We start from the raw sequence: 15,696 nt of genomic DNA on the forward strand, positions 1-15,696 counted from the left end.
GAAAGAAGTAGATGTCATGGGTAGTAGAAATAATAGTTACATAGTAGTCAGGGGTGACGCCAGTTGGGCCTGCCGTCGGGGCAACTTGGCCCAACCATCTGGGGGACACAGTTAAATTTGTCAGGGAAAAATTATGCATGGTAGGGCTGAGGTGGGTGTGGACTCTGGGCCATCCATCGGGGAACTTGAGTAAAAGCTGGCACCACCCCTGAAAATAGTAATAGTAATTCTGCAGAAGCAGTAATAGAAATTTTAAATGACATAGGCAATACACTTTAGTTTGAGCAGCAGAATTAATCAACCTTCAAACATTTTTAAAGCACCAGAATCAACTGCAAGCAAAGTTCGATGGCACTGTGACATTATTCAGACTCGCTTGTATAATTAATTCAGTTACTGTATCAATGACATCAAATTTGTAGTATTTGGTGGTGATGACGGTGGTAGAAGCAGTGGTATTGATGGTGGTGGTAGTAGTAGTAGTGGTAAAAATATACAATATATATTAGTAACAGCAGCAGTTATTTAGTAGTAATAGTCAAAAAGAGTAGTTGTAGTTTTTGGTTGTTGTAGCAGCATATATACAGTAATCAGGCAACTTGTAACAAAGTCAAAATTAATGTACTGTAGGAAAAGTGGTGGGAGGTGGATACCATTTTACTTATGCTACACAATGGTGGGAAATAATTAATTTAAAATAACTATTAATAGTGTTGTTAATAAAATTGAACAAATTGACCACCACAATCATGTAAAATCATCCAATACCAACAATGATTTAAATTATATACATGAATGGTATTCTTAAGAACTTATAATTAAAGACCCAAAAACATGAACATTTAATATATAAACTTTGCTAAAACTCTATCCATTGGTGATTATTCTAAAATAACCAAAACCATAAATTTGCACAATCAACAATATAAAATACACCATATATCTAGAGAAATATAATAGTCAAATAAAATCTAATTGAAAATATATAATAAACATATTTTATAATAGTTTGATTAAAATTTCAACATAAAACATGAGATACAGATAATACAAATTGACTTAAAACTAAAAATATCTGATAAAAAATTCCATAAACTATAAACCCTATTACAAGTAGAGAAATGTGCATTGCATAGTCCTACAAGTCTTCTTTATTCCAAATATGTGTGCGCATACAATTTGTATTTATAGCATTCATTATTATTATTAGTAGAATTGTATTAGTAGGAGTGGTATCACCAAATGATCTATCATTATTCTAAAGTTTACTTTTATTTAAATATCGTTTAATATCTTTCTTAATCTTATAAAATATTACATGGATAGGTATAGTAAGAAGACCAGTGACTTTTTTAATTTATAGAAACCATTAAACCTATAAAATTAAAAAATATCAGATGGATAGGTTGATTATATGTATAAATATTTATCATTAAAAAATATTCTCTTGACAAAAAAAAAATGTAATTAGTAAAGTTCTGCCCATACAAAGTTTAATGTGACAAGTATCTGTAATTTGCTCATATATGGGTGCAATTTGACATTATCATGTCCATATATGGATGTGATTTCATACAATCATGCCCATATATGGGTACACTACAAATATTAGCCACTTAAAAATTGATAGGAGGCATGCTACACAAGAATTTGATAGTGCTAGTTAATGTTCACCCAATGAATATGGCATAGACTGTCGGCAAAATATTGTGCGATAAACATAACAATCATGATACTAAAATAATAGTACAACTAATAGCAAAAGTCAAATGAGTTATAAAAAAAAACCTCATTTGTTTGTTCATGTTAACTTGTTAGTAATAAAAGACTACTATATGTTAAGACAGATAGTACCTTGTTTCTAATGATTACACAAATGTAGTTTTAATTTAGCACACAAAATTGGCATTATAAATACTTATTATGGTAGTAGACAACTTTTAAACATCTTGTAAAAAATATTAATTTTTTGTTCATAATCACTGAAAAACAACAGACTAGTCTAGAATTATCTGAACATTGGCTTGCTTTTGGTTACATATTTGGAATTAATTTTTGAAATTTGGTCATTAATGAATTCTGGCAATAATTCTAAGATCCTTGTTCGTTACTAACTCAATTGTATAACATGATCATGAAAAGTAACATAAAATACCAATTAATAAAACTAATAGCATACTGTTATTTCTTAACATATTCTTTACTCAGATACTTGGCCCACATTTATAGCACGCTTTTTGTGACTCTTTTTTATGGGCATAAACTGTTTCTACAAAACAGAATCCAGCTAAAAAAGTGCATTTTTTTTTTCTATTTACAGACAATTTGTTGAAAATAGCACCACCAATAAGCACATTGTAAAGCTCCATGGAAATTAGACATATCACCATGGTAACTTCTACAAGGTCAAAAAGAAGAATTCTTCCATAGTAACAAATTGCTAACCCAATTGCAATTATTAATCAAACAGATGCTATGAAAACCAGAAGAACCTCTACAGTAAATATGATAAATTTTCATGTTTATATTATCATTTTTCATACTTAAAAAAGGCATTTCTTCACATTAAATTTCCATGGTAACACATGCCATGTTAATTTTCCATGGCAACATTTTCCACCTCTATGGTAATTTATCACATAGGGTCCTTAGATAATTCATAAAACCATAGAATGCATTTGCAATCCAAAACATTTCATCTCTTATATGTAAAACCTTCTTTTACTTTCAAAAAAGGCACTAAACTAAACACAAGCACCAGTGTAATTTACTGAATTTCGTTTGAACTTAGATGAAATGACCGAATTCTATGTTCACATTTGCATATCTGAGCACCTAATCTTGTTGTGTTCCAGGTGATCATCATATTCGTCCCAGATGACATCTGTAAGATAGAATAGAATAGGACGTAAGGATATCATGCATTTTACTATGAGTTTCTCTCAATCTCATATTCAAGTTTTGAATAGATCAATTTAGATTGGAAGCAGTTTGGTTCTCAACCTCAAGGTTAGGGTTTCAATCCCTCGCTGTGCATTTTGTGTCCTTGAGCCAAGGTACTTTATCAACATTGCTTCTCTCCACCCAGGAGTTTAAATGGGTACCTGGTGGGGTTGCCTGCTCCTGTGCCTGGGTGACAGCAACACTTAAGCATGTGGACCCAATGACCAGTGAAAAACTTGCAGCGCTTCGTATTTGTAAAGAAAGTCGCTATATAAACAACCAAATTAGTTTAGATTTTAGATTATATTTTTTCTGTTTCATTTTGATGACACATTTGTAGCTATTGGATGCCATAATTTCCGGGTCATTCATTGAAATTTTTATGTTAATGCCCACATTTCCTGAGTAATATTTTAAAATTTTTTATTGTGTATCGATTTCACTTGCACGCATATGGTACTAAGTATGCAATTCAGCCTCAAATAAAATATATACAAATTCAAATGGGGAGTCATTAGTGCTTATTATACCTCATACATAGATTCCAGGCATCTAATTGGTTAAAAAGCAGGTAATAACTTCAACCATAACTCCTGTGACATAGGTTGAATGAAAAATGCTATCAGTTTAATAGATAGTACTTTTTCCATATGGTGATGTAATCTCTAGGCCCCCACTTATAACATCGCTGTATATGACACGAACGGACGTTAAGGGGCCTCCTTCCACATACTTATTCTTAGTTGGTTTTACTATTAAGCTTTTGTTTTGTATGTTCATATGGTCATGTGTGTGGAGAAATAAATTAAACAAACAAAAGGGACCTCTACGACGAGACAGATTGGCCCTTGACTGCCTCGGCCTAATTGGTGGGTACTCTTTGCATTACTTTCTTTAGGTCTCATACAATCTATGTATGAGGTATATAAAACAAATATTCATTGCTCTAGATTCGAGGAACGATGAAATTTACAGTCCCTTGGTGATGTGGAGACCGAAGCCTACTACATTCCCTCGGGCTACGGTCTCCCCATCACATAATTGAGGGGCAATAGATTTCACCACTTTCCTCATGAGCAGTCAATATTTTTAATGTCCAAACCCCAAGAAACCATGGTTAAGTTAGGATGGACAATATACAAGAATTAGTTATTTCAAGTTGAAGAGTTTAGTTAAAATAATATGTTTGTGAACGATGTCAGACATCTGGTTAGGCAGGGATGAGTAATGTCCATACCCAAAGAAACATAGTCAGTTAAGGTGTGTTTGGGTCACTAGTAACCAAGAATCTTAGCCCCACAGTAATAATTTCACCAACCGAAATCCATTGGGTGAGTGATGGTTCACAATTAACAGTAAATCACAATGTTATATTTGCATACAAACCTGGGTGGAAGTACAGTGAAGTTTAGCGTGGACTATTTGGTAGTGCGTAGTCGGAGGGAATTTGTGGTGCCGAGCGGTCGTTCGTTTGTGTTCTACGAAGCTGCACACCAGTAAAAGGATTACTGCGAATGAAAAATATGAAATATGAACATTAAAGAACAAATCAAAATTTTCATGATTTTAATGATCAGAAGTTACTCAGGAAAGTACAGTATCACTATTTCCCTCCATTGAGGGCAGTGTGCATATAATCAGCAAAATTTAATATCACTGATAATTTACATATCAAATAATGCAAACAGAAAAACTATACACCAGTATGTATTTAGTTAGTCAGGTAAAGCTTGGTTTACATAAAATTGCTACAGTTATCGCCGACAGTTTTCGGTGAGGCTGATTGGTCGGCCAAATCGGGAAGCCTTTCCGATTGCGTAGGGGACTGCTAGGCAGTACAACGATTGCACTGAAAGCACTGTCGTGACAATGTAGCGATTTTATGGAAACCAGGCTAACCTACCTTCAGTAGGTTTATTTCAAATGACGCAAAAAGGAAAACTAGTACAGTATGTAGTACATGTAAATCATTTAATTACTATCTTGGAAAAGACAAAGTCAAAAAAGGCAATGAACAGTCGATGTTAAACATCACTTTGGTTATGAATGGTGGCCCTTAGCAGACATCAAGTGACACTTTCAGTCATTTCAACTGTCTCAAGCATTTCAACAAGAATCATGATAGTTATTAAGACATTCTCAGCATGCTAGACTTAAGGGCTTGTGAGTATAATTACATTGAATATGTGGTTTCATATACAGTATTTCTTATATGCTGGCATAGCAAATATAGAAAATAGGCTTCAAATATAGAAAATAGGATGTTTTTTGGTAATAGCAAGCAACCATTGGGTGCATGGAATTTCTAATTTTTGTGTTTTAAATTCTTGTTCAAAGGTCAAAAGCTAAAATATGTATTTTTTATATATATTACATATAATCTACGTTAACAAATCTATCCATGAAAACTTATATCAAAAATGTTTAACAATATAAAGAATCTTCCAATTACAATTAAAACTATATACATTTTTTTCAAAATTGATTGTTTTTTTTTTTTAAAGATGTTTACAAAAGGACAGGTCTCGGTGAAATTGTTTCCAAGACTTTAAAATGTTATTATCTAAATTATGATAGATTATACATCACATAAACAAGATACATAAAAAACTCCCATAGCATTTAGATTATAAGCAGACAACATGATGCAACACACAAACAGCATGCAGCAGTGATACGTAATTCCCGATGCAAAGTGCAGCGTAAAGTGTACAGAACGGCATTATACAGTAGAAGCAACAGCTGTATTCAGGAAGAAAGATTTCAACTTGTGGTGGATAAAGTGATTATATTAACAATAAGTTTTAGGGCCTAATTAAAATTATATTGTTGTTCCTTGTTATGTATTAATCTTGTCGCACTCCTCTATGCGATGTGACTTACCAACTGATTTTTCGAAAGGACACAAATAAAGAAATTTTGCATCTTGTATTAATTATAACAAATTTTAAATTATACAGTGTATTAAGCTTTTAATTTAGTATGCTTTCCTTTTTAGTATAATTTGTGCTTTTATACATACAATCTACATCATAGTCAATTAATTAATTAATTAACCTGGGATAAGGGTAGAAGAATTAAAGGATGATAGATGGAATATAGAAGTACGGAAGAAGTTAGTTTATGGAGTTTGAGTCTGCTCGAAATAAGTCAAGCAAGTCAAGTCAATGAAACATGCAGTTTTTCAATTCAAAGTATTCCAGAGATTTCAAGTTACCAGACAAATTTTCAGACGCTAGATTTTTTAAAATTCCGTCCCCCTAGGGATATGGGGATCGATCGAAGAGGGCTACAAAGTTCACAAATACAAAACATATATTTTGATAAAGGCATTACACTTATGCATGAGATTTTGGTCCTTATTAGTGTGAGAGCGTTAGAGCGTGAGAGAGACCCCCAAATATGAGCTTCGCCCCAAATGCATGAGACTTGGTATGTATGAGTGTTCATGCCCATATAGGAATTCAATTAGTGGATATGATAATTCATATGTTTATCTCACATTTGCCATATTAACTAGCTTTGCATATTAAATTTTCATTTTTTATTTGTTTTAAGGTAACAAAACAAAATCAGGAGGGTTTTTCAAAGTGCAAACATGGAGAAGTGAGCAGCTCTTTATATGAGAAACACATGTGCTTGCAAGATGTATAAAATTCATGCAAGGTTCTTTGCAATTTGAAGTTTCTTTGATGCTGATTGTTTGAGAAAACAAAATTATATAAAAAAGTATAATGTATCATATAATTTTTTAGAGCAACATATCAAGTCACCCCCTACGTAGAAAAAAACAACACATGCAAAGCATGCTGGGGGATCGGTGGCAGATGCGGGTGCAAGAGTGCATCACTGACAGACAACTACTACCTCCGTGGTGAATCATTTACGACAATAGTCGGTGTGTCATAAATGTCCTTAACTATAGCTGGGGCCGAGCGGTCGTTCGTGATGGTTTTTCTTAAGACGATATGACCAAAAGGATTACTGGAGAGGAAGTAGCCAGAGATGTTTTAGTGGTGGGGTTTACACAACAACAAGTAGATTTAATGTTGTTATCGGTGATGATATGATGATGAAGATCATGAGATAATGATAATAAGGGAAAAGATGATGAAGGTTATGATGTTTATGATCATCATCATCATCATTTGTGATTAAATACATGAAATGAAAAAATCATGATAAAAAAGAAATACCATAAATTATGATGATGATGATGATGATGATAATGAAAATGGTTAAAAAATATGATTATGATGATGATGATAAAAAAGATAATGATGATAATAAATTTGTATACTCTACAAATTTTAGTTTCCAATCCAAATATTTTATTCTCTATCAGTTCAGTATATTTTCTACACAGTAAGGATCTTTATACTTGCCTAAGTACACACATATTTAAAAATCACAACAAATTACAAAAACACAAAATGAAAAGATGCTCAACTAAATACTCATTCCATCAAGGGAGCGGGAGAAAGGGGGAGGGGAAGGGGTGTTGAATGTGAATCTGAGAGCGGTGTAACACTGAGGTTGGACTAGTTACTCATTCCAATCCTATTTTGAATTAACTAATCATATTATTCAATTCAGGGATTAATGATGTCCTAAACAACAAATACTGTGAAACCTGGGCTGCTGCATTTTTTTTTTTTTTTTTTGCAAACTTTGGATTGTCTTCTTTTCAAAGCTACTTTTGCAAAGTAAAGAGGGAAGCTTCTTTTTATAATGTATGCTGTAAACAATACTGTAAATAGGGCCACTGTAACATCTGTACCACAGAGTGTATTAACCGGCATTAAACCACCTAAACTACAGTGCAAATTTTTAAATATATGTTTTCGAGGCCACTTTTGCAAACTAACGAGGGAGGCTTCAATATGGGCTTCTTCTCGACATTAAGTTCATTTAACTTCTATTCAAGGTTTTACGGTATTTGACTAACTATAGCATTTCTTATGCTTTTCTGGGGTGTCTGTGAGAGCATTACTTTCATAGCTATCTGTATATAAGTAGGTCTCTCATGGTTAACCTGCTGGTACTGTCTAAAGGCTAGCATACAAGGGTACATGCTACACCACAACCAATCACAACATGGAAAGCCCTCGATGTTTAATTTCAACAGGCATATAGGATGAAAATAGGGCCACAATTTAACATAATAAAAAGTTGTGAGAACAATTTAATTAGAGCTTTATTCTCATTAATGGAATCATTATTTTCATTATAATTTTCATTACCATTACTTTTAATTATACAAAGTAAAAATATTACTTCAAAAATAAATCATAATAAAATTAGTAATTCTTTATATACATTTTATTAATAATAATATTACTACTATTATCAATATGGTAATAAGAAAATATAATTATCAATTAAAAGTCATGACCATATACAACTATACAAATATGGTCATGACAAAATATAGCCGAATTCAGTATACTTCAGTATAAATGTCAAGTCTACAGCTGATTGGTTAGTTAATCTGCGTTACCTTGGTGGTTGCTCCTCAAATACTTCATCAGGTGGTGAGAATGGTCCTTGTTTAGGATGAGGTGGCGAGTCCCTGTGGCCACTCTGCCCACTGTCTAAACTATCCCGATCAGATCCTGCAGTTACATGTTTCTAATTAAAGAAAAAGGCAAAAAGATGGAGCAAAATGTATAGTAAATTGATAATCATGGCTCATGCTATTTGTATGTACACCAAGATATATGCAAATATGAGTGTGTGATATACCCAGGAAGCAGAAAAAAGGGGCATCATCTACCTTTTTCTAAAAGCAGATGGGAACCATGTCATTTTATTTATTTGGCCTAATCATGAAGGAATATAACATTATATTTACAAGGCAGTTAAATGGAAATTCCATTTTTGTGATTTAGTTACCTGTTGTTTTAAAGCTTGGACTTGATTTTGATGTTGGTATGTAGAGCCAGTGGTGAGTAGCCCATTACCGACTAGGTTTGCATTCTGGAAGTTGGTGTTGGAAGTCTGTGGCGTTGAGGATGCTCTCGGCACCTTAGAGGTGTCAAAGCCACCATAATCCGGTGAGGGGATGTTTACTTGTAGTGAGGCGATACCATCAGCACTCATAGTGGACATTCGAGATCGTCTGTTGATTGACATAAAAACAGACATAAAAATAATAACTATAACAACAAATATAATATCAACAATTTTTTTTTGTGTATGAAAGTATAAGAATGTTAAGCCTTTTTACTGCAAGGTAACTGTACTATTTTACTTTTATATGTAATACAATACAAATCACTTTCAATAATTATGTCACTGGTAAAGTAATGTTAGACTTGGTATAGTGCATTGTATTAAAGTCTCAATTTACTGGAACCATTTGTTGTTGTCTCAAAAAACCCCTTTTCTACAATAAATAAAAATGTTATGTTATTCTTATAAGGCAAAGCATTAGATAATTCCATATGCAATTGGTGAGTTTTGTGCCTTGGTTTTGGATATCTAAGGGATCCCCAATTTTTTCTGTCACCCTATCCACCCCTTAAAAAGGACACAGTAAAATGATGATTTTGAAATCATTATTTTACCTTTTTCATAAGAGTATGTTAATAGGATACGATATGCTATGCTAGGCTAGGCTGGGTCTGGTCGGGTCTGGCTAGGCTTGGCTTAGCCTAGGCTCCTCCCGCACCCCAAAGTATGTTTCCGCACTATTCTAAAATAATGGTAGGTCCCTTACTCAGCTGTGCCATTTTGAACTTGCACTAAGTGAGTGAATGTAATGGGAAACCATCCACTCTTCTTGCTTCGTGTGTTGTAGCCAAAATGCCAGCTCTCTTTCCTCGGTCCAACTAAGCTGATGATGTCGCCCTGTAGATACAAACAGATTATTAAAATCTTGCAAAACTAACATTTCCTCTGGTAATAGCCAGAGGGTGGGCTCATGCACAGGGAATTTCCTTTTTAATCAAACGGCAATATTTTTTCAGCTGTACTACATTTTTTTTTTTGTATTTTTAATGAAAGTGTTTCTATAAGTCAGCTAAGCTATTCTTTAAAATCATACTCTGGGTTAATTTCCCAAGGAAAGACACGCATAATATAGGGGATGGGACTATACCTGAGGTTGGCTTACACTTGAGAAACTACATAAGGAGATTTCCAATATCACCAACATTCGATCAGATATTTGCCAATGTACATATTCACATAAATTGCATGATAAATTGGAATTTAAGAATGACTTGAGCCTGACCTCCACGAAGCTGAGCTGATTCGGTGAAGCAGCTGTATGCCCATAGATTGCCTGCACTAGAGTTGGCCTAGGTTCCTCTGCAGAGCTCTGTTGTGTTGCAGGCTCGGACACTTGACGGTTCATCTGTTGTTTTGGTAGTGTCTGATTGGAGGCTACAAGAAAATAGAGGGATTGGTGGTAAGGTAATTAAATGCCGCTTATTATTAAAGGATGGTGGAAAGATTGTTAAGTGATGAAAAATGGCTTTAAAGATAGCATATGAGCCTAGCCAATACCAATCATAGGCAGGGTTAGATTATTTTGAATGAATACGATTTTATATTTAATTATCATACAGTGAAGGAAATTCTCAATCTTAAATTAGGCCAAATAAAATAAATTTTTTGTTTGCCCTTCTTTTTAAAAAAATGATAAATGGGGGCGGGTGGAAACATTTTTTTTTTAAATACTCATCAGATGGAATAAAAACAACACATAGAGGCCTAGAATGGCAATATCTTACATCAGACAACTTTAGACTAACTAGTAGGGCATCTGGCATAGAATAAAAATAAATTCACTCACATTTTTTAATAACTTTTTTTTGTTTTTCCGCCCCTATTTTTTTCAGTGAGTTAGGGGCCAGTGGAGGAGGGCAAACAAATAATTTTTTTTTTTGGACTTATCATGTTCTTTTCAGGTGCACTTTCCCCACTCCCATTTTGACAATAAATTTCAAATTTCAGTGTACATGTCATCAATTTTATATATTAAGAAAAAAAAAAGAATACAAATGCCGAAACACCCCCCTCCCCCTCATTTGAAAAATTCTGGATCTGCCCCTGCTTTCTATTATTTCCGAAAGCCTTGATCTGCCTCTGTGTATGACCCATACTGCGTTTAAAATCTACTTACAAATGCTGGGTGGTGGTACTGGGTTGAGGGAGTGTCGCATACTGCTTGAATGGACCAGCGTCTTCTTGGGAAGGGTGGCGTAGACGAATGTGGATGTGCCTGTAGTGGACTTAGGGCTGCCATCATCACCAACACTATGACTGTCAGCATCTCTACCACCGGTACTGGCTAACCTCTCTCGATCCTACCGGTACAAATAATTTTAAAGATGAATGAGGTGGGAAGACATTGAATAAAGCTTGTATGTTGAGTACTTGAAATTCTAAAGAAAAACTGGCATTATGAAAAGTTAATACAGATTGTCAACTACAGTAGAACTCCTATTGATGGAGCACCATTGGGACCGCAAAAATTGTCCCCTTTATAGGGGTGTCCCCTGAATAGGGGTTGACAGTAGTGTGATATACTTTTCCTTGTTTTGTGGCCCAACAAGTGTCCCCTTAATAGGAGTCCCCAAAGAAAGGGCTCTACTGTATATTCAAAACACAATTTTAAAATAATTAAACAAATTATTTTAAAAATAAAAACAATTAATATTTACATAGAGAAACAAAAATATTTGCTGACTGGAATATTGTAAGTCAAAATTCATTATAAAACATTTTGTTTTAATCTTTAAAACAATTCCAAAAAGTATGAATACCATTTACTAAAAAACATGTTTTTAGGGCAAAATAGTTATCACTTATATTAGAAACTTTACATGTTTTCAAGGTTGAAGTATCTCACTTCTGGTAATTCATTTAAAATTATTTTACAACTTCCCATTTCACCTTTTATTATTTCCTCTGGCTCCTCAATTAAAATGAAACCTCGTGTGAAAGAGGAAGCAGTAATTGTTCCTGTTTTTCAACGCAAATGAAGCGAAGATGACATTATAAGATCTTCCTATTTGTTACTTTTTCCTTAAAAAATGTGTAACCATGGTAATAAACCTGGTAAATTTTAGGTAAACCTGGTTTTCATAACATTCCTACACTCCGTCAATGTAATCCTACACTGTGTATACCCGACACAACAGGAAAGTTGTTCATGCAATTAAATTTTATAGAAATTTATGGAAAAATGTCCCATATTTTTAAAAGTCAAAATTCAAATAAAAAAATTATTCTACCTTGATATTATATCATATTATTTTCGAAGGTTTGCATGGTGAAGTAATAGTATAATTATTATAACATATTATTTGTCTTATCTGATAATCATCTACAGGGTAGGTGTTAGTAACTGGGGATAAATAATCTACAACATCTATTAAGTATCAAGTATATATAAAAACTAAACAATGAATGACTTGCAAGTAAAAACAAGTGAATGCATTAATGTCACTCTAAAATTGGACGACAAAAGCAAAATTGAAATCAACATTTATTCTACATTCATATTACATTATATTTTTCATATCTGATAATCATCTACAGGGTAAAATAGTCTATAACTATTGCGAATCAAGTATACGTTGAAACCAAACAATTACTATGATTGACTTTACAATATCGATGTAACTACATCATAATATGTTAATACACCCCCACACAGATAATTGCAAAGACCGGTAGATAATTATTACATGAATATTCTTATTATAAATTCAAAAAAAACATAAGGTAAGCCACAATAAAATGGTACTTTAACGGGCAGATGTGGTTGTAGTCGAGAAAAATAAATTAACTACAGTACTATAAAAAAAAATTGAATAAACTGTTTGAGTAATGTATCAAAGTCAGTATCCACAAACCAACACTGAAAGTTCCACCGATTAATCTTAGACAAGAAAGTATGATATATACTTCAAGTATTGGAATAGATGCCATTGTGTTGGGATTCTTTTTCTATATTTTGACAATAATTATGCCATCATCAGGAACGAAAAATTATCCATATCTCCAAGCTTGTATACAACAAATACCATCAAAGTGTCTAACCAACCAAATCATTACCTCTAGTAGGTGACATAGGGCCCGTTCGAGCAAAAAACGCCAACCATATTCCGTTTATTTCACCGGGTAATCGCGCTGAGCACTCAGCGGGTGGTCGACCGTTCGAGCAAGTTTTAGCTCACGGTAAATACGTGTAACGAAACCACTCCGGAAGTAAATTTCAACTTATCCCATGGTCAACAACCCATTCTTTGTTTACTTGCTACTGCTGCTATAACCTATAACCGGCCCACGTACACACAGCGCGGCACGGTGGAACGATAATGTAGCTCAATAATTTATAATGGCTGCTTTAAAATCTGTACGTAGGCTAGTTTATTCAAGTTTATTTCTCCGAATAATGGTAAGTCTACAAATCAATCGCGTAGCTTAGCTATATGCTACTAAATTTAGACTTCGTCGTGCATTTGTGAGGAGGCGAAGGAGAGCTGCAACCACGCCTGGACCGTTAAACCTATTGAATTTGGCGCTAGGTTGTGGGCAAAACTTTTGGAAAAACAATTAAGGTTGATTTATCATCGCCTCCGGCTCCATGGTCATTCCATACACAGTATTCTACCCAGCAATTTGGTGGTCAAAATTGTCGCGGATAATCCAGATGGAAAGGTAATTAGACTTAACTATTTATAATGTGAAAAAGTATACAAAATAGATATAATAAGATAAGATTGTCATCAAACTACTATGAAATTACAATCTTGGTGCTTGATAAATAATGGAAAAAACAACAAACTTACTAACTACTAAGATATAGTGAATACTGTACATAAAATACTATTTAAGATTAGTTACTTACACATATACTGTAGATATACTGTAGTTAATTACAAAAAAAGTTCTGCACATGCATGGTCAATACTATTATATTTGATCCCTCCACCATTCATCAATGAAAATATGTTGATAATTGTGCATTGCTGCTAACATATAGTATTACCCTGTAGTAAATAAATAATGAATTACTTTATTTGAAAGGAGCACTTTTGCAACGGTGGCATTCAGGAATATGGTTTGTTCAAAAGAAAATGAAACAGACCAGATAAAGAAACCAAAAAGTATAGGATCTGTCTCTTATACACATCTAGATGTGTATAAGAGACAGTTGTTATGCAATGGGTGTAGTCTACATAGAGCAAACGTATCACCAGTACAGTATGTGATTATGAGATTGTGGGGGGGGGGGTTGGGGTAGAAGAATAGAAGAGGGTAGTTTACATTTTTACTATGCCATTTTACACTATTAATGGAATCAGCCTTCATAGCAAGACTGTCAATTCTATACCATCTGATTACACTGCCCAGCTGGATAGTCTAAAGAATTTCATTAAAAATAATAAATCAAACATTTATAAACAGCCGATATCACTAAAATCTAAGTAAAATCAATGTTATGTACGTTGAATATTATTAGAATGCATTTTAAATACAGCCTTCTATATAGTAAAGTGATAATACTGTGGTCCAGCGTAGGATGGGTAAAAATTTTCAATGCAGATGAGTTGCAAATTATAAATGATCTGCCAGCAAAAAACATTCACATCAGTGTTTTCCCGAAGCCGTTTTAACCGTCTATTTTACCAGTAAAAATAACTGACCAACCAGTAAAAATTGTGTGTTGATAGAATAAAAAAAAGTACTTATTAGGCCTTGGTAGCCTTCTTTCAATAAACAAACATCATTCCAGTACAGGTCTAGGCTATAATTGTATTGTTTATTTTTTTTAAGCCATTGAAGTCCAATTACAATGTGGCAATACTTCATGTTGCCACTTAGAAGTGGCAATACTTCATGTTGCGCACGCTTAGCTGGCTCTACAAGGACAACTTTTTCAATTGGGAGAACACTGCACATGTTGGAACATGTTGGTATTGATGCAGTACTGTGACTACTGCAGGCCCCTGGGGCCCAGCCAAAATTTCAAACATTTGAAATAAGAGTAGTGATAGGGGCCTAAGATCTCCATGACTTAGCACACACACACAGTGCCTCTATTCTCCTTTATAAAACTTGATCCGAATTTAATACGGTTAATAATAATACAGTACTAAAGTTGTATTTATATAGAGCAATATTGCTATGGCTTCTATAGCCTTTATCTATTTGGAATCTAGTCAAGTTTATTGACGTAACAAACAGATTAAGGAAATAATCGTCTCTGCCTGTATCACTTCTGTGGGATGATATACAATGGCTGTGAAGTAATAAATGGTATCTGCAAGGCGGCATCTACAATCAAAATTGCCTGCGAACTCTTAACTTCAAGGTTAAAACAAACAATATTTTTAATTGTGTGACAGTTCATAAAACCTACAGTAAGTTTGTATGGTACTATGAAAATATTCGTTACATATCGGTAATCGGAAAGTCTTGGGTTTGAATTTGAAATGGTTATAGTTATTTTAGAGAATTTTTGGTCACATGCATCAACTGATATCGAGAGCAAGGCCGATATTTGAACCTTGACCTACCTTATTTTGGACATTGTGTAGATTTTGACGATGCTCCATCAGCAAAGTCCGGGTAAATTGGCCCCCGCCTTCCAGATGTTCTCCCAACACTGGACGTGGTTGCTACACATAAGCAAACAGCAATAAGCAAACCACACGTAACACATAGGAAATGGAAAAAAACACACATTGTTAGGACTAAACAATAACTAAGTTAATTGTAAATGCTCGAATA

At 33.8% G+C, this 15,696-nt stretch overlaps 1 protein-coding gene across 3 annotated transcripts in view; it reads right to left on the reverse strand.

The window, feature by feature from the left end:
* Positions 1 to 1,103: 1,103 nt before the first annotated feature.
* Positions 1,104 to 15,696, reverse strand: part of LOC117108686 (brain-specific angiogenesis inhibitor 1-associated protein 2-like) — a 57,572-nt gene continuing 42,979 nt past the window's right edge. The window contains exons 9-17 of one of the 3 annotated variants that reach the window (XM_033250793.1): positions 15,483 to 15,584; positions 11,075 to 11,258; positions 10,181 to 10,332; positions 9,665 to 9,795; positions 8,839 to 9,064; positions 8,444 to 8,574; positions 6,811 to 6,927; positions 4,330 to 4,451; positions 1,104 to 2,884 (exon numbers count right to left, since the gene is read on the reverse strand). In XM_033250793.1, the coding sequence (XP_033106684.1) occupies positions 4,352 to 4,451; positions 6,811 to 6,927; positions 8,444 to 8,574; positions 8,839 to 9,064; positions 9,665 to 9,795; positions 10,181 to 10,332; positions 11,075 to 11,258; positions 15,483 to 15,584 (1,143 nt within the window). In that variant the 3' untranslated portion in view covers positions 1,104 to 2,884; positions 4,330 to 4,351. Of the gene's footprint in view, positions 2,885 to 4,329; positions 4,452 to 6,807; positions 6,928 to 8,443; positions 8,575 to 8,838; positions 9,065 to 9,664; positions 9,796 to 10,180; positions 10,333 to 11,074; positions 11,259 to 15,482; positions 15,585 to 15,696 lie in introns of all 3 variants that reach the window. The other 2 variants (XM_033250792.1, XM_033250794.1) reach the window with 2 other exon arrangements.

Source organism: Anneissia japonica, unplaced genomic scaffold (assembly GCF_011630105.1).
Source record: "Anneissia japonica isolate Jap-2015-1 unplaced genomic scaffold, ASM1163010v1 scaffold1587_len1432017_cov164, whole genome shotgun sequence".
NCBI lineage: Eukaryota > Metazoa > Echinodermata > Crinoidea > Comatulida > Comatulidae > Anneissia > Anneissia japonica.